Raw genomic sequence first — 21,446 nt, forward strand, 5'->3', positions numbered from 1 at the left:
TATCCTTCCCAGCAATGACACACCATAAAAATCCACGGATTGTATCCTCAGCAAAGTGTATGGAAGATGCACTGCTGCTGCCACCTCAAGTTTTCTAATGTTCCCCAAAGGGAATAGTATTTTCAAGGGTGAGGTTGGACCCTCTAAACAGCAATGGCATTGATTTTATGCTCCAAGAGAAAAACTAAAAGTGTGGAGAGGACGTTAGCCTAATATGATTGTGCCTGTCTAGGAGAAGGTTATTTGAGAATTGGTGAGAAAAGGGGATTCTTTGATTTTGGGTGGGGCAATTTGCTTGTTTTTTCATTCATTACAGTAGAGTAGATTTCCACTTTTAAAGCCCTTTGAAGTCTTGATCATTGATGTGACGATGCAACTTTTGAAGCAACATCAGAAAGGGACAACTGTAATTCACACTAGGTCTGAGATCAGAATTGCAAATCTTCGGGAATGTAGGCAGCAGGAAAACAACTAATAATTTCCTCTTTTTTAAAATTTCACCCATCAAGGTGTGAAACACACATCTTGGGTCATATTCTTCTACCTGAATGCTTTATACTACAAACCAGATCAACATGATACTTGCGAAAAGGTCATGGGAAGATCGTAAAAAATCTTTGCTGCAACTACCGTATTTTCTAAATGAGTCTCATTCCAGGGAACTTTTGTCCTTGTATATCCACGTTCCAACTTCCATGATATCTTCACATGAACACAATTAAAGAGCAGGAGGGGAGATTTCAGTAAAAAAACAAATGAATATCGGCACAGTAAAGAGTCAGCAAAGGCAGTGAGATGGAACCTAACACCTGCGAGACTGTCACCAGCAGAGTTTGGCTGTCTTGAAATCCTTCTCCCAACGCTGGTGGAAATGCTACATATCAGCACCAGACTCCCCTTGTCGTCTGCAACTCTCACACCTATGGGCACCCCTTGTCCCACAGGACAGTAATTTAATACCGAAGCAGAACAACTCACATTGACAGCACCAAACCTCAGGTGCCTACAGCAACTACCCGACGGTACTGCCATATCTACATTCTGGAAGCCCCTCAGAAAGAGCCGGGGATTTCGGCAAGCGACAAGATTTCGGCGGTGACAGATGAAAAGGTGTCATTGCCATCCTTAACGATCCGCCAAGTACCCAGTGTCCCTATGTAATAAAAACTGAGCCCGCCTTCAAGCAGCAGCTACCCAAGGGGCGGATGAGAAAGAGCAGAGAAGGGAAGGAAGGAAGGAAGGAAGGAGCACTGACCGTGTGGAGGAGAGCGGAGGGCTCCGGCTGCGAGTCCTTGGGCGCGGGGCCGGGCGGCGGCGGAGGGAAGTTGGGGCTGAAAACCATGAGGTCGCTCTTGGGCGCGGCGTCCGCCACGCACAGGCTGCGGCTGTGGCGCTGCGAGTAGGACCAGCTGCCCACTTCGCTGGCGCACACGAGCGTCGTGGGCCCGGGCGCCGAGAGCACGGCCGCCCGCGGCGCCCAGCGCGACGCCCCGTAGAGCACGAGCGCCAGCAGGAAGAGGCTGGACACGGCGCAGATGGCCACCACGAGCCACACGTTGGTGGCCGCGCTGGCCGCAGCGGCGCCGAGCTCCAGGCCCGCGGCCGAGCGCGAGCCTGAGGCCGAGGCCGAGGCCGAGCCCGCCGAGGATCCCGCGGCCGCGGCCAGCGCCGCCTCGGCGGGCTCGAGCAGCGAGACGCTGAGCGTGGCCGTGGCCGAGCGCGCCGGCTCGCCGTGGTCGCGCACGACGATGAGCAGCCTGTGGCGAGGGCCGTCCGCCTCGTCGAGCGGGCGCGCCGTGCTCACCTCGCCGCTGTAGAGCCCCACGCGGAACGGGCCCTTGCCGCGCGGCTCGCACAGCTCGTAGCGCAGCCACGCGTTGTAGCCCGAGTCGGCGTCCACGGCGCGGATCTTGGCCAGCACCTGGCCCGCCGGCGCCCCCCACGCCGCCCACGCCCACAGCGTGCCCGAGCCCGAGCCCGGCCCCGCCAACGCCGATGCCGCCTCGGCCGCCACGGCGCCCGCCTCCGCCGCCGAGCCCGCGGGCGGCAGCAGCGCCGGCGCGTTGTCGTTCTCGTCCAGCACGAAGAGCTGCACCGTGGCGTTGCCGCAGAGCGGCGGCTCCCCCGCGTCCACCGCGCGCACCTCGAACTGCAGCACCTGCAGCTGCTCGTAGTCCAAGGGCTGCAGCGCCCACAGGCGCCCGCTCTCCGCGTCCAGCGCCACGTAGCTCGACGCCGCACGCCAGCCGCTCGAAGGCGCGGCCCCGCCGCCGCCAACGCCCGCGCCGCCCTCCCACAGCGAGTAGCTGACGCGCCCGTTGCCCGCCTCGTCCGGGTCCCGCGCCCACAGCCGCGCCAGCTCCGCGCCCGCCGCGTTGTTCTCCCGCGCCAGCACCGTGTACACGGCCTGCGCGAACGCGGGCGCGTTGTCGTTCACGTCCGACACCGGCAGCCGCAGCCCGCGGCTGGCGCGCAGCGCCGGCGCCCCGCCGTCCTCCGCACGCACCTCCACCTCGTACTCCGACACCCGCTCCCGGTCCAGCGCCTCGCGCAGCACCAGCGAGTACGAGCCCGCGAACGTCGCCTCCAGCCCGAACGGCAGCGCCGGCCACACCCAGCAGCGCACGCGCCCGTTCTCCCCCGAGTCTCGGTCCGACACGCTCAGCAGGGCCACCACCGTCCCCACCGACGCGTCCTCCGACACCGGCACCGACAGCGACGTCACCCGCACCTCCGGCGCGTTGTCGTTCACGTCCAGCACCTCCAGCTCCACACTGCAGTGACTGGACAGTGGAGGTGTCCCTTGATCTCTCCCTTCAATACGAAAATCTAATACACTGACTTCTTCGAAGTCCAGGGCTCCTGTGAGGTGAATCTCCCCGGTCTTTGGATTAATAGAAATGATATCTCTTCCGCTCGGCGGAATGAAGTTCGTCACGGCATAAGTCACTTCGCTGTTAATTCCCTCGTCCGCATCCGTGGCATTCACCCGCGCCACGAGCGTCCCCACGGTAGCATTTTCTGGCAGCTGCACTTTATACACGGACTGGTTGAACTGGGGCACGTTGTCGTTCGCATCCAGCACCGAGATCAGCAGCTCCATGGTGCCTGTCAGAGTCGGCCGGCCACCGTCAGTCGCCGTCAGCACCAAACGATGCACCGGAATCGTCTCGCGGTCCAGAGATTTCGTTAATACCAGTTCGGGTACAAGACTACGTTCATTCGATTTTTGTAAATCCAGTGAGAAATGCTCATTGGGGCTGAGTGTGTAGGAGAGCTGCGCGTTCGCTCCGATATCCGCATCCGACGCGCCCTCCAGCGGGAAACGAGACCCAGGCGGAGTGGTCGTTTCTGCGATGCTGAGGTTTTTTCGGGCGGCGGGGAAGACGGGGGCATTGTCGTTGATGTCGGTGACCTCGAGCTGCACATGGAAGACGCGCAGCGGGCCGCTCCAGCAGCACCTCCAGGCGCAGCGCGCACGGCGCGCTCTTGCCGCACAGCTCCTCGCGGTCGAGCCGCGAGCTCACCAGCAGCGCGCCGCTCGCCCCGCTCACCTCCACGCTCGCCCGCCGGCCCTGCGCCACCAGCCGCAGCCGCCGCGCCTCCGCCTCGCCCGCCTCCAGGCCCAGGTCCTGCGCCAGGCGGCCCACCACCGTGCCGGCCTTGGCTTCCTCCGGCACCGAGTAGCGCACCTGCCCGCCCGCCAGCGCCCAGGCCGCCTGCAGCGCCAGCAGCCGCAGCAGCACAGCGCGGCAGCGCTCCTCCATCCCTGCCAACGCTGCTCTCGCCTCTGCCGCTCTGCCCGTGCCTGCCGGCCCCGGCCCGGGCCCCGCACGGCTCCCCGCCGCCGCCCGGAGCTCAGCAGCGGCTCTGCTGCCCGGCCCGCGCCGCCCCCCCGCGCTCACAGCCGGGCTCTCCGCCGCACCGGGGCGGAGCCGCCCACACGCCGTTCCTGAGCCTGCAGCGACACCCTGCGCTGCTCCGCCGCCTCGCTCGCTCCGCCACATCGCCTCTGTCTCCGCTCCGGCAATAGTCATCTCCGGTGTAGTTTTTTCATACCCTTTCTCTTTCTTTTTATTATTAATGTTACGTATCGCTCGCTGTTTCATTGGAGACCGTCCTTCATATCTTCTAACTTCGTCCTTCTTTTTTGATTTCGCTATCTTCATTCAATTCCGTCTTTTAAATCCCATTTCCTCTTTCTGTTTCCTACTTTCCCACCGTGTTCTGTTCTTCTGTTTCGTCCATCTCCGAATTCTTTTACTTCTCCGTCATTGTCCTCTCGTTCCCCGTTCTTTACTTTCTTTCTCTTCTTTTTCCATCCCCTAGTATCTTTTATCCGCACTGGAATGGTCCTCAATTTTCTCTGGCGATGCGCCACTGACCATCAAAATCGGAGTCATCAGCGCCAGAACTCGATGCTATGACTGTGATGGAGTCCTGTTAGGTACCGAATCCAGCACTGTCAGCAGAGGTAGGTGCGTTGTGGTCATCGCCTGTATCCTTGCTTCTGTTTTTCTATCCTGTACTTTTCTCCCTTACTTTCCTTCCGGCTTTATTTTTACTTGAGCTCCTTAGTTTGAAATTTACTTCTTACTTCCATTTGCTACTTCTTTCTTCCCTTCTGTCGATTCGCTTTCCTTCTTCTTTTTCCTTGTTCTTTTCTTTCCTACTTCTCGCTGTCCTATTTTGCCCCCTCCTCTTCTGATTCCACCTTGAGTATTCGTCTCCTGTTTTGCCTCGGCCAAAACATTTTCACCGTGTTCACAATGAACAACGTGAACGTGCTTTGGGAAAAGATCACATTCTGTAATTTTTATCTCCTTCATTCTACTTCTTTTTCCTTGCTCTTCCTCCTCTCTCTGTGTGTTTTTTTTTTTTTTTTCCTCGTTTTTTGTGCTTTGACATTGTCTTCCATATTTTCTGCTTGTATCCTTGTAACTTCGACTCAATATTTTCATTCAACAAAACACGTTAAGGATATCTACAGCACCCCTGCCACAAAGCAAAGATATGCCCTTGGCCCAGAGCTCTCATTTCTCTTCCCTACCTCCTCCTATCCCTGTGGAAAAAGAACAATGAACAACATTTCTCCTTACCTCCAACCGACGTATCTGCCAATTCTCCTCCCTTTAGGGTAAAGGCCACACTCTTCAGCCTCCAGTCCTCTCAAGGACGTGCAATAGCACAGCAAGGCAGTCAGATGGCAAAGAACAGCTCTGCTACATCACAACAGGTCCCACCACCCTCTGGCACAAAAGCCAAAGAAACAGCTGCTGAAGCATCCAATGAAAGAGGCTCCAACGATTCCAAACAACACTGACGAGTCTCATTCAGGAATTCAAACCCATCACAGCCCAGCACAGCGCTCCCCCAATGTCACAAAGCACAGTGACATCACACCTACCCAGCATACCTCTTACACGTCTATGAAGAGCTCTTCTTCCTGACTGATGTTCCCACGGCAAATCCAACAAAAAGCCACAAATGTAACAATAACACAGTGTTAATAAGAATATTTGCTGCACCCCCAACAACATCAATGCCAAAAAATGTATTCATGTCACGTCTACATTTTTCCTGGCTCCCACATACTCACCTTGTGTCAAGCAGAAACAGGAAAGCAAAGAGAGCAGGCACTGCTGCTCCAAATCCACAGGCAATTCAGTCAATCCAATATGAAGATACCACAGCTGAACAGGAACCAAAGTACATTTGCCTCTCACACACATTTTCTTCAGCTACAAGCAACTCACCTCTAGCATCACTGATTGCTTTTTCAGAACAAGAAATTCCAGGAGTATTGGTTTCAAGAGAGAGTGTCCCTTCATATTACCAACAACCTCTGATACCTGATAAGACCAAAAGCACAGAAGTAACCAAGGTCATGTTCCAAGATGCCTGGTGTGATGATATAAATTTGTAGAACCTTCTGTTTGAAAAACAACATTCTACACAAAATACAAGCATTATCCGTCACGTATGGCAGGTAATGTCACAAGCAGCTATGTCACAGGGCACAAATAAGCACAAGAATATGCAGAACTACTGGAGGTCCTGACAGGATCCCAGGAGAGCAGCCCTATGCACATGGGGTTTTGCTACTTACATTCTTTTTCACCCCATGCCATATTAAATGAGAACTCCATAACTCTTCTCCAATGGCACAGATTGTGTTCTGCCCAGTATCCACATTTGCCTTGGGACACTCTTCTCCACTCAAACTCACCCTCCCCACCTCAAGAGTCCAGGCCCTTTTCAGTGCCACATGCAGGATCACTGCCAAAATACTCAGCATTGCCGGAACTCAGCAATATAACCCTGCTAAAAACTCTTCTTTGTATGTGATTCAATTCATTGTACATCCTCACCTTCCCTCATGAACGGCATAGAGAACACACTGAGGACTGCATAACCATCCTGCCACATCTGGCAGGTTCTCCCAGCTGCCTGTTCACCACCAAGGCTTTGCTGCTTTTCAGCAATCTCAGCTGGAAACACCACAAAGCTGCTTCACCATTTAGAGTTCATGAAGATTCTGTGGTTAGAGCTGTGACAGCTCTGATCCCAGCCCACACATCTTTATATCATCAATGCAAGCACAGCAAATACCAAAGCACAAAAGCAGTCACAAAGGCAATTGAGTGGGAGAATTTGTAGCACATGGAAACAGAGCTGGACTGCAGTGCAGGTCTGTATCTGCAAATAACAAGGAGCCCTGTGTGACTTCAGGACAAACCATCTCTCCTGAGGCCACCTGTGCAGTGCACAAGTAGGGAAAGTTGAGCACACAAAGATTACAGTCTCTTCATGTGTCCTTATAAATCCCACCTGAGGAGAAGCAAGGAACCATCGAAGCAACACCAGTGGCTGGGAATGCTCACCACTACACCAGGAGAGCAGCTTGAAATGTTCCCCTTCCCGAGCACCATTTCTGAAACAAGCAGCTCATCACACAACATCCAGCACTCTCCATCTCACCAGCTCTTACCAAGGCATGGCCTACACCAGGCAGGCAGCAGCACAAGGGTTTGTCTCTGATGAAAGATATTGACAACCTCAAAGGAACATTTATGAGCATTTCAGTATCACACACTGTCTCATGATCAGGAAGGTGTCCCACTCCAGAGCCTCAGGGCCTGAGAAATGACACTTGGCAAAAGCATTCTGTTCTCATCCTGCCTCACACTTTCATTTAGGCATCCTCCACTCACCAGTCTGAAACCTGTTCTCAAGACAAGCATATCATCTCATGTTCTTTTCTTATGTCCTGACCCATGGCCTTCCCAGGGATTTGCAGCTTCCCCAAAACCATGTTTTCCCACTTCTCAAGGTCACCCTCCAGAGGGGAATGGCCAGGCCCTATTCAATTGTCACAGACCACAGTTGCCTTTCGTATCTCAAGACTAGACATGGGTTTTGAGTATCCTTCTCAGCAATGACAGAACCATAGAAAACTCAGGAACGGCATTATCAGTTCAGTTACTGCAGAATATCTGATACTGACAGTTCTTGTTTTGTAATGTTTCAGCCACCTCAGATGGAAATGTGACATACCTGGGAGCAAAACCCTTTGTAAATGTGATATTGGGAGAACTCTACATGGTGATGCCATTGATGTCATGTTCTGAGAAAAACTCGAATATGCTGGTGAGAGCACAAGTCTAACACATGAGATTTACTGTTTAGGAAAATTTGATTTGAGGCTTGGTTGAAAATGGTAGTTCTTAGATTTTTTGGATGGTAGCATTTGTTCTTTTATTAGAGAAGACATTTCCAGGGCTTTTGAAAGGAGGACATTGCTGATGCAACTTTTGAAAGAATATCAATAGAAGCCAGTGTATTTCATGCTAGGTCCCTGGTCAGAAATGCAAATCCTCTGGAAGGAGAGCAACAGGACCTTGGCTCACACTCTTCTCCCTGAATGCTTTATACTATGTACTATGTACTATATACTATATACTATATAGTATATTCTATATACTATATACAATATAATACATACTATATACTACAATGGGAACAACATGATACTTGTAAAAAGGTCATGGAAAGATCATGGAAAATCTGTGCCACAACTATCCTACTTTCTAAATGAGTCTCACAGCAGACAACTTTTGTCCTTGTGTATCCACTTCTCAACTTTCATCAGACCTTCACTTATCTTCACAGTTAGAAAGAAGGAGGAGAGTATGCAGTAAAAAGACAAATGAATATCAAAACGGCAAACATCCAGCAGAGGCAGTGAGGTGGTACAGAGCACCTATGAGTCTCTCACCAGCACAGCCTGGCTGTCTTGAAATCCTTCACGCAACGCGGGTGGAAAGGCTACACATCAGCAACAGAACCACCTTGCTGTCTGCAAATCTCACACCATAGGCACCTCATATCGCACAAAGCAGTAACTTAATTCAAGAGAATAGCAACTCCCACATACAGCACCAAACCTCAGCTGCCTGCACTAACTGCTCGAGGGAGCTGCCGTACCTACGTTCTGGAAGCCCCTCAGAAAGAGCCGGGGGCTTGGGCAATGACGCCGTGAGAGACACAAAGGTGTCACTGCCATCCCTAAGCACCCGCCAAATACCCAGTGTCTCTAAGCCATGGCAACTGAGCCCGCCTTCAAAGAACAGCTATCCAGGGGGCGGATGAGAAAGAGCAGAGAAGGGAAGGAAGGAAGGAGCACTGACCGTGTGGAGGAGAGCGGAGGGCTCCGGCTGCGTGTCCTTGGGCGCGGGGCCGGGCGGCGGCGGAGGGAAGTTGGGGCTGAAAACCATGAGGTCGCTCTTGGGCGCGGCGTCCGCCACGCACAGGCTGCGGCTGTGGCGCTGCGAGTAGGACCAGCTGCCCACTTCGCTGGCGCACACGAGCGTCGTGGGCCCGGGCGCCGAGAGCACGGCCGCCCGCGGCGCCCAGCGCGACGCCCCGTAGAGCACGAGCGCCAGCAGGAAGAGGCTGGACACGGCGCAGATGGCCACCACGAGCCACACGTTGGTGGCCGCGCTGGCCGCAGCGGCGCCGAGCTCCAGGCCCGCGGCCGAGCGCGAGCCTGAGGCCGAGGCCGAGCCCGCCGAGGATCCCGCGGCCGCGGCCAGCGCCGCCTCGGCGGGCTCGAGCAGCGAGACGCTGAGCGTGGCCGTGGCCGAACGCGCCGGCTCGCCGTGGTCGCGCACGACGATGAGCAGCCTGTGGCGAGGGCCGTCCGCCTCGTCGAGCGGGCGCGCCGTGCTCACCTCGCCGCTGTAGAGCCCCACGCGGAACGGGCCCTTGCCGCGCGGCTCCCACAGCTCGTAGCGCAGCCACGCGTTGTAGCCCGAGTCGGCGTCCACGGCGCGGATCTTGGCCAGCACCTGGCCCGCCGGCGCCCCCCACGCCGCCCACGCCCACAGCGTGCCCGAGCCCGAGCCCGGCCCCGCCAACGCCGATGCCGCCTCGGCCGCCACGGCGCCCGCCTCCGCCGCCGAGCCCGCGGGCGGCAGCAGCGCCGGCGCGTTGTCGTTCTCGTCCAGCACGAAGAGCTGCACCGTGGCGTTGCCGCAGAGCGGCGGCTCCCCCGCGTCCACCGCGCGCACCTCGAACTGCAGCACCTGCAGCTGCTCGTAGTCCAAGGGCTGCAGCGCCCACAGGCGCCCGCTCTCCGCGTCCAGCGCCACGTAGCTCGACGCCGCACGCCAGCCGCTCGAAGGCGCGGCCCCGCCGCCGCCAACGCCCGCGCCGCCCTCCCACAGCGAGTAGCTGACGCGCCCGTTGCCCGCCTCGTCCGGGTCCCGCGCCCACAGCCGCGCCAGCTCCGCGCCCGCCGCGTTGTTCTCCCGCGCCAGCACCGTGTACACGGCCTGCGCGAACGCGGGCGCGTTGTCGTTCACGTCCGACACCGGCAGCCGCAGCCCGCGGCTGGCGCGCAGCGCCGGCGCCCCGCCGTCCTCCGCACGCACCTCCACCTCGTACTCCGACACCCGCTCCCGGTCCAGCGCCTCGCGCAGCACCAGCGAGTACGAGCCCGCGAACGTCGCCTCCAGCCCGAACGGCAGCGCCGGCCACACCCAGCAGCGCACGCGCCCGTTCTCCCCCGAGTCTCGGTCCGACACGCTCAGCAGGGCCACCACCGTCCCCACCGACGCGTCCTCCGACACCGGCACCGACAGCGACGTCACCCGCACCTCCGGCGCGTTGTCGTTCACGTCCAGCACCTCCAGCTCCACGCTGCAGTGACCCGACAGCGGGGGCGTTCCTCTATCTCTCGCTTCGATCTCCAGATCATATGACTGAATATCCTCGAAATCCATTTCCCCGGCAGTCCATAGTTCTCCGGACTTTTCGTCAATTTTGAAAAGCTCCTGAATTTTGGCGGAAATCGTGTCGCTGAAAGAATAATATATTTCTCGATTTATTCCCTCATCTTCGTCTGTGGCTGTTACCTGAAAAAACACAGTTCCCGGGGCCGTATTTTCCGGCAGATGCACTTTATACACCGACTGGTTGAACTGGGGCGCGTTGTCGTTCGCATCCAGCACCGAGATCAGAAGCTCCATGGTGCCTGTCAGAGACGGCCGGCCACCGTCTGTCGCTGTCAGCACCAACCGGTGCACGGGAATCGTCTCGCGGTCCAGAGATTTCGTGAGTACCAGAACTACAGACATTTTATTTTCGTCTTTGGATTTCACTTCCAAGCTAAAATGCTCATTGGGGCTGAGTGTGTAGGAGAGCTGCGCGTTCGCTCCGATATCCGCATCCGACGCGCCCTCCAGCGGGAAACGAGACCCAGGCGGAGTGGTCGTTTCTGCGATGCTGAGGTTTTTTCGGGCGGCGGGGAAGACGGGGGCATTGTCGTTGATGTCGGTGACCTCGAGCTGCACATGGAAGACGCGCAGCGGCCGCTCCAGCAGCACCTCCAGGCGCAGCGCGCACGGCGCGCTCTTGCCGCACAGCTCCTCGCGGTCGAGCCGCGAGCTCACCAGCAGCGCGCCGCTCGCCCCGCTCACCTCCACGCTCGCCCGCCGGCCCTGCGCCACCAGCCGCAGCCGCCGCGCCTCCGCCTCGCCCGCCTCCAGGCCCAGGTCCTGCGCCAGGCGGCCCACCACCGTGCCGGCCTTGGCTTCCTCCGGCACCGAGTAGCGCACCTGCCCGCCCGCCAGCGCCCAGGCCGCCTGCAGCGCCAGCAGCCGCAGCAGCACAGCGCGGCAGCGCTCCTCCATCCCTGCCAACGCTGCTCTCGCCTCTGCCGCTCTGCCCGTGCCTGCCGGCCCCGGCCCGGGCCCCGCACGGCTCCCCGCCGCCGCCCGGAGCTCAGCAGCGGCTCTGCTGCCCGGCCCGCGCCGCCCCCCCCGCGCTCACAGCCGGGCTCTCCGCCGCACCGGGGCGGAGCCGCCCACACGCCGTTCCTGAGCCTGCAGCGACACCCTGCGCTGCTCCGCCGCCTCGCTCGCTCCGCCACATCGCCTCTGCCTCCGATCCGTGGATGGTCATCTCCGGTGCCCTTTCTCTTTCTTTTTCTTATTAATTTTACGTATATGTCGCTCTTTTTTTTGCAGACCATGCTTCATGTGTTGTTCTAACTTAATCTTTCTTTTTTCATTTGGATTTCTTCATTCATTTCCTTCTTTTTAATCGTATTTCGTTTCTCTGCTCTGTCATTTCCCACCGTCTTTCTATTCCTCCCTTTCCTCCTTCTCGTAATCCTTCATCTTCGTCATTTTCCTCTCGTTCCCCGTTCTTTACTTCCTTTCTCTTCTTTTTCCATCCCCCACTATCTCTTATCCACACTGGAATGCTCCTCAGTTGCCTCTGGCGCCGCGGCACTGACCATCGAACTCGGAGTCATCAGCGCTGAACCCGTTGCTATGGCCTGATGGAGTCTGGCAGAGGGAGCTGTGTTGTGGCCATTCCCTGTATTATCGCTTCTATTGTTCTATGCTGTACCTTTCTCCCTTGCTCTCCTTCTGGCTTTGTTTTTCCGTGCATAACTTGCAAAATTTAGGGTTTTTTTCATATTGTTCTTATTCCCTTTTTAATTTTCCTCTTACTTCCATTTGCTACTTCTTTTTTCCCTTCTGTTGGTTCTCTTTCCTTGTTCTCTTTTCTTGTTCTTTTCTAGTTACTCCTGTCCTATTTTGCCTCCTCCTCTCCTGATTCCACCTTGTCTATTCGCCTCCTTTTTTTCCTCAGCCGAAATGTTTTCAATGTGCTCACAAGGAACAATGTAAATGTGCTTTGGGAAAAGATTGCATTCTTATGATTTTTATCTCCTCCATTCTACTTCTTTTTTCCTTGCTCTTCTTCCTCCTCTCTTTTCCTTTCTCTTTGTTTTCTTTCCTCGTTTTTTTGTGCTTTGACAATTTCTTCCATATTTTCTGGTTCAGTCCTAGTAACTTCGGTTCATATTTTCCCTTCAACAAAATATGTTAAAGATACCTACAGCACCCCTGACACAAACCACAGACGTGCCCTTGGCCCAGAGCTCTCATATCTCTTACCTACCTCCTCCTATCCTTGTGTATAAGGAACAAAAAACACCATTTCTGCTTACCTCCTGTCCTTGCACCTGCCAATTCCCCTCCCTTTAGGGTAAAGGCCACACTCTTCAGCCTCCAGTCCTCTCAAGGACGTGCAATAGCACAGCAAGGCAGTCAGATGGCAAAGAACAGCTCTGCTACATCACAACAGGTCCCACCACCCTCTGGCACAAAAGCCAAAGAAACAGCTGCTGAAGCATCCAATGAAAGAGGCTCCAACGATTCCAAACAACACTGACAAGTCTCATTCAGGAATCCAAACCCATCACAGCCCAGCACAGCGCTCCCCCAATGTCACAAAGCACAGTGACATCACACCTACCCAGCACACCTCTTACACGTTTAAGAAGAGCTCTTCTTCCTGACTCATGTTCTACCCAAACCCACCAATGTAACACGATGGCATTGCCACTTAGAATATCTGATGAATTCCCAAATATATTAACCCCTAAAAATTAATCCATGTGAATTCTACATCTGGCCTTATTGCCACATGCACATTCTGTGCCAGGCAGCAACAGGAAAGCAAAGAGAGCAGGCACTGCTGCTCCAAACCCAGAGGCAATTCAGTCAATCCAATATGAAGATACCACAGCTGAACAGGAACCAAAGTACATTTGCCCCTCTCACACAACTTCTTCAGCTACAAGCAACTCACCACTAGCATCACTGATTGCTTTTTCAGAACAAGAAATTCCAGGAGTATTGGTTTCAAGAGAGAGTGTCCCTTCATATTACCAACAACCTCAGATACCTGATAAGACCAAGAACACAGAAGTAACCGAGGTCATGTTCCATGATGCCTGGTGTGATGATAGACATTTCTAGAACCTTCTGTTAGACCAACAACATTCCACACAAAATACAAGCTCTATTAGTCAGGTTTGGTAAGTAATGTCACAAGCAGCAAGAGGGAACAAAAGAGCACAAGAATATGCAGAACTACTGGAGGTCCTGACAGTGTGCCAGGAGAGCAGCCCTATGCACATGCGGTTTTTTGTGGGATTTGATACTTATATTTTTTATCCCCCTGGCACGTGAAATGAGAACTCCATAACTCCTCCCCAAGGACATAGATTGTATTCTGCCCAGTATCCACATTTGCCTTTGGCAACTCTTCTCCACTCAAACTCACCCTCCCCACCTCAAGAGTCCAGGCCCTATTCAGTGTCACATGCAGGATGACTGCCAAAATATCAACACTCCTAGAAACCAGAAAAATGACCCAGCTGTAAACTCTGCTCTGCCTGTGATTCAATTCATTGTACATCCTCACCTTCCCTCATGAATGGCATAGAGAACACACTGAGGACTGCATAACCATCCTGCCACATCTGGCAGGTTCTCCCAGCTGCCTGTTCGCCACCAAGGCTTTGCTGCTTTTCAGCAATCTCAGCTGGAAACACCACAAAGCTGCTTCACCATTTAGAGTTCATGAAGATTCTGTGGTTAGAGCTGTGACAGCTCTGATCCCAGCCCACACATCTTTATATCATCAATGCAAGCACAGCAAATACCAAAGCACAAAAGCAGTCACAAAGGCAATTGAGTGGGAGAATTTGTATCATATGGAAACAGAACTCGGCTGCAGAGCAGGTTTATACCTGCAAATACCAGAAAGAGCTCTGTGTGACTTCAGGACAAACCATCTCTCCTGAGGCCACCTGTGCAGTGCACAAGTAGGGTAAGTTGAGCACACAAAGATTACAGCTGTTCATGCGTCATTATAAATCCCACCTGAGGAGAAGCAAGGAACCATCGAGGCAACACCAGTGGCTGAGAATGCTCACCACTACACCAGGAGAGCAGCTTGAAATGTTCCCCTTCCCGAGCACCATTTCTGAAACAAGCAGCTCATCACACAACATCCAGCACTCTCCATCTCACCAGCTCTTACCAAGGCATGGCCTACACCAGGCAGGCAGCAGCACAAGGGTTTGTCTCTGATGAAAGATATTGACAACCTCAAAGGAACATTTGTGAGCATTTCAGTATCACACGCTGTCTCATGATCAGGAAGGTGTCCCACTCCAGAGCCTCAGGGCCTGGGAAATGACACTTGGCAAGAGCATTCTGTTCTCATCCTGCCTCACACTTTCATTTAGGCATCCTCCACTCACCAGTCTCAAACCTGTTCTCAAGACAAACATATCATCTCATGTTCTTTTCTTATGTCCTGACCCATGGCCTTCCCAGGGATTTGCAGCTTCCCCAAAACCATGTTTTCCCACTCCTCAAGGCCACTGTCCAGAGAGAAATGGCCAAGCCCTCATTACCCGTCACAGACCACAGTTGCCTTTCCTATCTGAAGTCTGAACATGGTTTTTGCTACTCCTTCTCAGCAATCACAGAACCATAGAAAACTCAGGGATGGCATCATCTGTCCAGTTACAGCAGAACCTCTGATGCTCACAGTTCCCGTTTGTAATGTTTCAGCTACCTCAGATGGAAATGTGACAGACTTGGGAGCAAAACTATTTCTAAAGGTGATATTGGGACAACGTACATTATGATGCCATTGATGTCATGCTCTGAGAAAAACCCCAAATTGCAGGTGACAACCCAAGTATAATACATGGCAGTTAGTGTAGGAAAATGGTATTTGAGACTTAGAGGGGAATGGCAGTTCTTTGATTTTGGTGGTTGTTTATTTGTTTCTTCATTACAGAAGAGATTTCCCAGGCTTTTAAAAGGATGTCACCGCTGATGCAAGTTTTGAAAGAATACATAAAAAAGCCAGTGTATTTCATGTTAGCTCTCTGGTCAGAATTGCAAACGCTCAACAATGTCAGTAACAGGAAGACAACAAATACATTTATACCTTGGGTCACACTCCTCTGCCTGAATGCTTTAAAATATAAACAAAAACTCTATAGTATATAGCGTATAGTATATAGCATATAGTGTATAGTATATAGTATGTACTATATACTATATACTTTATACTATATAGTGTATACTATATGCTGTATATTATATACTATATATTACTATTCCCTGAATAACAAGACACTTGCAAAAAAGTCATGGGACGAACATAAGAAATCCTTGCCACAAATAACTTACTTTCTAAATGACTCTCAGAGGAGGGAACTTTTGTGTTTGTATATCCACTTTTCACCTTCCATCCTATCTTCACATGACCACACTTATAGAGCAGGAGGAGAGATTGAAGTAAAAGGACAAAGAATAACAGCATGGTAACTAGGCTGCAAAGGCAATGAGATGGCACACAGTGCCTGCGAGTCTGCCAACACCACAGTCAGGCTGTCTTGAACTCCTTCTCTCAATGCAGGTGGAAATGCTACACATGTGAACCAGAACCCCCTTGACTGCAGATCGCACACCTAGGAGCACCTTATATTGCACAGAGCAAAACAGCTCTCCTTGCACCTTAGCACCTAAGCTGCCTACAGTAACTGCTTGACGGTGCAGCCGTACCTACATTCTGGAACCCCCAGAGAAAGAGCCGGGAGCTTGGGCAAGGAGGCGGTGACAGACGCAAAGGTGTCATTGCCATCCCTAAGCACCCGCCAAATACCCAGTGTCCCTAAGCCGTGGGAACTGAGCTCGCCTTCAAACAGCAGCTATCCAGGGGGCGGATGAGAAAAAGCAGAGAAGGGAAGGAAGGAAGGAGCACTGACCGTGTGGAGGAGAGCGGAGGGCTCCGGCTGCGTGTCCTTGGGCGCGGGGCCGGGCGGCGGCGGAGGGAAGTTGGGGCTGAAAACCATGAGGTCGCTCTTGGGCGCGGCGTCCGCCACGCACAGGCTGCGGCTGTGGCGCTGCGAGTAGGACCAGCTGCCCACTTCGCTGGCGCACACGAGCGTCGTGGGCCCGGGCGCCGAGAGCACGGCCGCCCGCGGCGCCCAGCGCGACGCCCCGTAGAGCACGAGCGCCAGCAGGAAGAGGCTGGACACGGCGCAGATGGCCACCACGAGCCACACGTTGGTGGCCGCGCTGGCCGCAGCGGCGCCGAGCTCCAGGCCCGCGGCCGAGCGCGAGCCTGAGGCCGAGGCCGAGGCCGAGGCCGAGCCCGCCGAGGATCCCGCGGCCGCGGCCAGCGCCGCCTCGGCGGGCTCGAGCAGCGAGACGCTGAGCGTGGCCGTGGCCGAGCGCGCCGGCTCGCCGTGGTCGCGCACGACGATGAGCAGCCTGTGGCGAGGGCCGTCCGCCTCGTCGAGCGGGCGCGCCGTGCTCACCTCGCCGCTGTAGAGCCCCACGCGGAACGGGCCCTTGCCGCGCGGCTCCCACAGCTCGTAGCGCAGCCACGCGTTGTAGCCCGAGTCGGCGTCCACGGCGCGGATCTTGGCCAGCACCTGGCCCGCCGGCGCCCCCCACGCCGCCCACGCCCACAGCGTGCCCGAGCCCGAGCCCGGCCCCGCCAACGCCGATGCCGCCTCGGCTGCCGCCGCCGCCGCCGAGCCCGCGGGCGGCAGCAGCGCCGGCGCGTTGTCGTTCTCGTCCAGCACGAAGAGCTGCACCGTGGCGTTGCCGCAGAGCGGCGGCTCCCCCGCGTCCACCGCGCGCACCTCGAACTGCAGCACCTGCAGCTGCTCGTAGTCCAAGGGCTGCAGCGCCCACAGGCGCCCGCTCTCCGCGTCCAGCGCCACGTAGCTCGACGCCGCACGCCAGCCGCTCGAAGGCGCGGCCCCGCCGCCGCCAACGCCCGCGCCGCCCTCCCACAGCGAGTAGCTGACGCGCCCGTTGCCCGCCTCGTCCGGGTCCCGCGCCCACAGCCGCGCCAGCTCCGCGCCCGCCGCGTTGTTCTCCCCGCGCCAGCACCGTGGTACACGGCCTGCGCGAACGCGGGCGCGTTGTCGTTCACGTCCGACACCGGCAGCCGCAGCCCGCGGCTGGCGCGCAGCGCCGGCGCCCCGCCGTCCTCCGCACGCACCTCCACCTCGTACTCCGACACCCGCTCCCGGTCCAGCGCCTCGCGCAGCACCAGCGAGTACGAGCCCGCGAACGTCGCCTCCAGCCCGAACGGCAGCGCCGGCCACACCCAGCAGCGCACGCGCCCGTTCTCCCCCGAGTCTCGGTCCGACACGCTCAGCAGGGCCACCACCGTCCCCACCGACGCGTCCTCCGACACCGGCACCGACAGCGACGTCACCCGCACCTCCGGCGCGTTGTCGTTCACGTCCTGCACCTCCAAAACTACCTTGCAGTGACTCGCCAGCGAGGGTGTTCCATGATCTCTCGCTTGAATTCGGTAATTAAATACTTTATCTACCTCGAAGTCTAGGGCCCCTGTCAGGTGAATCTCACCGGTATTCGGATGGATGGTAATTACATCTCGTCCACTCGGCGGACTGAAGTTCGTCACGGTAAAGGTCACTTCGCTATTACTTCCTTCATCTGCATCAGTGGCATTCACCCGCGCCACGAGCGTCCCCACGGCAGCGCTCTCCGGGAGCTGTACTTTATAAACAGACTGGTTGAACTGGGGCGCGTTGTCATTTGCATCCACCACCGAGATCACCAGCTCCATGGTGCCTGTCAGAGACGGCCGGCCCCCGTCTGTCGCTGTCAGCACCAACTGGTGCACCGAAATCGTCTCGCGGTCCAGAGATTTCGTTAATACCAGTTCAGGTTCCGTATTTCCATCGGTCGATTTTTGGAAATCCAGAGAGAAATGCTCATTGGGGCTGAGTGTGTAGGAGAGCTGCGCATTCGCTCCGATATCCGCATCCGACGCGCCCTCCAGCGGGAAACGAGACCCCAGCACGGACGATTCCGCGATGCTGAGATTTTTGCCGGCGGCGGGGAAGACGGGGGCATTGTCGTTGATGTCGGTGACCTCGAGCTGCACATGGAAGACGCGCAGCGGCCGCTCCAGCAGCACCTCCAGGCGCAGCGCGCACGGCGCGCTCTTGCCGCACAGCTCCTCGCGGTCGAGCCGCGAGCTCACCAGCAGCGCGCCGCTCGCCCCGCTCACCTCCACGCTCGCCCGCCGGCCCTGCGCCACCAGCCGCAGCCGCCGCGCCTCCGCCTCGCCCGCCTCCAGGCCCAGGTCCTGCGCCAGGCGGCCCACCACCGTGCCGGCCTTGGCTTCCTCCGGCACCGAGTAGCGCACCTGCCCGCCCGCCAGCGCCCAGGCCGCCTGCAGCGCCAGCAGCCGCAGCAGCACAGCGCGGCAGCGCTCCTCCATCCCTGCCAACGCTGCTCTCGCCTCTGCCGCTCTGCCCGTGCCTGCCGGCCCCGGCCCGGGCCCCGCACGGCTCCCCGCCGCCGCCCGGAGCTCAGCAGCGGCTCTGCTGCCCGGCCCGCGCCGCCCCCCCCGCGCTCACAGCCGGGCTCTCCGCCGCACCGGGGCGGAGCCGCCCACACGCCGTTCCTGAGCCTGCAGCGACACCCTGCGCTGCTCCGCCGCCCTACACTCCTCGCAATAGCGGCCGCGCATTTGGCCCGAGATGATAATCTCTTCCAGGCGTGTTTTCCGACCCTGATTGTCTTTCATTTTATTTTTGTACTTCTTTTTTTCTTTGTTTTCATCCTTCGTCCTCCGGGTAACTCGCAACTCGCTGCCGGCCCCCATTTGCAGAGAAAAGCAGTCGCATCCTCCAACACTTCTTCCGTTGCATCAGCGGCGCTCGGAGGAGTATTCTAATCGACCTGGAGGTTGTTGGGACGAGCTGCGCCCTGAGGTTAGAGGTAAAGTCAGTGCATACTTCTCATCTCCTTTGCTTTTCCTGTCTTCTTTCTCGTTCTCATCTTTCATCTTCAGTTCCCTCCTTGTGTCATTTCTTTAGCACATTTTCTTTTCGCTTTTCTTTCTCTTCTCTCATTCCTTTTATGTTCCCAATTTTTTCCCTCCTCCCTTTCTATGTACAGCGATTCCATCTGAGACATGCCAGGAAACTCATCCGTCCTTCCTTCATTCTCTGTTCTTTCTCTTTCCTCTTCAACTCTTCTCCTTTTCCTCTGTTTCCTCCATTCTATGCACATAGCATTATGTGGCAGAGATATCTCCTATATAAGAACAGACTCCACGACATTCGAGCACCCAGACACTTCTGCATGCGTGCCTACTACAAAGAGCCCAAATCTTCCAAGAATACTGAAAAACCAACCAGAGCTTCCAAGTGCTCTTCCTGTATCTCAGTGAACAGGTGTTCTTCTTTCTCATCTTCCACTTTTACAATGAATATAAAGCTCTTGCTTTCCCTTTCAGGCAGGCATGCAGTGTCACAGGAACAACCAAGAGCCTCGGTACCCAGGGGTATGAGACTCCACCAAACACCTCGGATCCATCAGCACGAACAGCCTGTCACACAGCCAGACTGAAGCCGGGATGGCAATACCACATTTTCACTAAGTTCATCCCCTTAATTCCCACTACAGCAATTCCATGAAATGGATTGTGGTCTCTCCTCCATACCTGCTGGCTGCCACACACACAGACTGTGCCTGGAATCAGCAGCAAAAGAACAAGAGCAGACAGTAGTGCTGTGCTCATCCAAGAGAGTGAATATTTAATGAACACAAATTGAAAAATAGTAAAAGTACAGCTATCCTTCAGATTCATAAACTTTATGTGCGAGTGACTCACCTGCAGCATCAATGACTTGCTCTTCAGAAAATGCAGTATTTTGAGAAAACGAGTATTGGAATTAAATTATATTTTTAGGTAACACTATCCATTTTTCTTGGTAACTGGACAGAAACAAAAGTTTCTGCTTTTTGTGCAGAAACTGGACAGTGCACAGTGTCCCTTATGCATTTTTATCGTGGGAGAAGGAATGAAGAACACTTGAAAGCTAAGAACATTCTCTCAAAGTGTAACTTAGCTCAGTAGAGCACAGTAGACATCCTCCACACTGGTGGGAAATGGCCCAAATACCTGTCACCTGAGAGCTGTCAGAATTCAGCAGTCTGCATCCTATACAGTTGCACCAACACCATGCACATGTGAGAGAAATAAAACAAAACACAAGGATGGACACGATTGGAGAAAGGAGAGAAAGAATCCCTGAACATCCCACTCTTCCCCTTCTTTTCCTTCCCAGGAATGAGGTAGTCAAGGAGAGGTTCAGAGGTTCTTCAGCAGTATCATCCACATTTCGAAAAGTGTCTCTTTGTGCAACAACATTCCAAATCAACAGCAACTAACAAGGCAAGCATGACAGATATGTTACAAACAGAAATACCATGAAGAACAACAACACCATAAGACATGCAAATTTCAGGAGGTCCTGACAGCATCCCAGGAAAGCAGCATTGTGTGCTGGGACTCTTCTAGACATTTCCTACAGAAATCCTGCATCTGGAGCCATGGGAAATGGCATCTCCACATCTAAGGAAATGTTCTCGACTTTTCCCCCAATGATGCAGGCCATATTCTACCCAGGATCTCCATTCCCATCACTCAAGACTGTCCCCTATTTATCGTCACTCTCCTCTGATGCATTTCCAGATGCTACTCAGTGCCACTTGCAGGACCACTGCCAGAATACTCAGACACTGCTCCACCTTAACATCAAGCTCCAGCTGCAAACCCCATTGTGAGCATGACCCAGGCCTTTGCATATCCTCATCTTCCCTCAGGATCAGCACTAGGAGCACACAGAGGCCTGCACAGCCATTCACCCTCTAACAAAGAGACTTTCCTGCTTTTTGAACTCCACCCAGAATGCTTTTGCATTTTCAGCAACCCCATATGGAAATACAACTGAGTTGTACATGGAGTTGTACTTTCGAGTTACTCAAGATTTTGTGATTAGATCTGTGAGCTCTAATCCCAGGCCACATGAGTTTTATTATTCAAGACCATATTCAAATACCATACACAAGAGCAAAAGCAATACCAAAAGTGTAGGAGAATTTTTACCATAAAACACCAGGGCAGTGCTGCTGTGCAGGGTTTCACGTGCACGTGCACATATCTCAACACCACCCCACCCATAATCTCAACAAGACAACATCCCACTGCTA

The 21,446-nt window shown here is 54.9% G+C and overlaps 1 protein-coding gene and 2 pseudogenes across 3 annotated transcripts in view; all 3 read right to left on the bottom strand.

The window, feature by feature from the left end:
• The window catches only part of LOC306808777 (protocadherin alpha-C2-like), a 105,109-nt gene extending 93,652 nt beyond the window's left edge, over positions 1 to 11,457 (bottom strand). Inside the window, exon 1 of the mRNA XM_079319750.1 lies at positions 8,691 to 11,457. Coding sequence (XP_079175876.1) covers positions 8,691 to 11,195 — 2,505 coding nt within the window. The 5' untranslated portion in view covers positions 11,196 to 11,457. The remainder of the gene's footprint in view (positions 1 to 8,690) is intronic.
• LOC306808868 (protocadherin alpha-2 pseudogene) lies at positions 1,154 to 4,037 on the bottom strand (annotated as a pseudogene). Its single transcript has one exon. The product of its transcript is annotated as a protocadherin alpha-2 pseudogene (transcript).
• Positions 11,458 to 15,984: 4,527 nt separating the features above from the next.
• Positions 15,985 to 18,948, bottom strand: LOC306808892 (protocadherin alpha-2 pseudogene; annotated as a pseudogene). Its single transcript has one exon. The product of its transcript is annotated as a protocadherin alpha-2 pseudogene (transcript).
• Positions 18,949 to 21,446: the final 2,498 nt, after the last annotated feature.

This window comes from Erithacus rubecula, assembly GCF_903797595.1.
Source record: "Erithacus rubecula genome assembly, chromosome: 16".
NCBI classification, from domain to species: Eukaryota; Metazoa; Chordata; class Aves; order Passeriformes; family Muscicapidae; genus Erithacus; species Erithacus rubecula.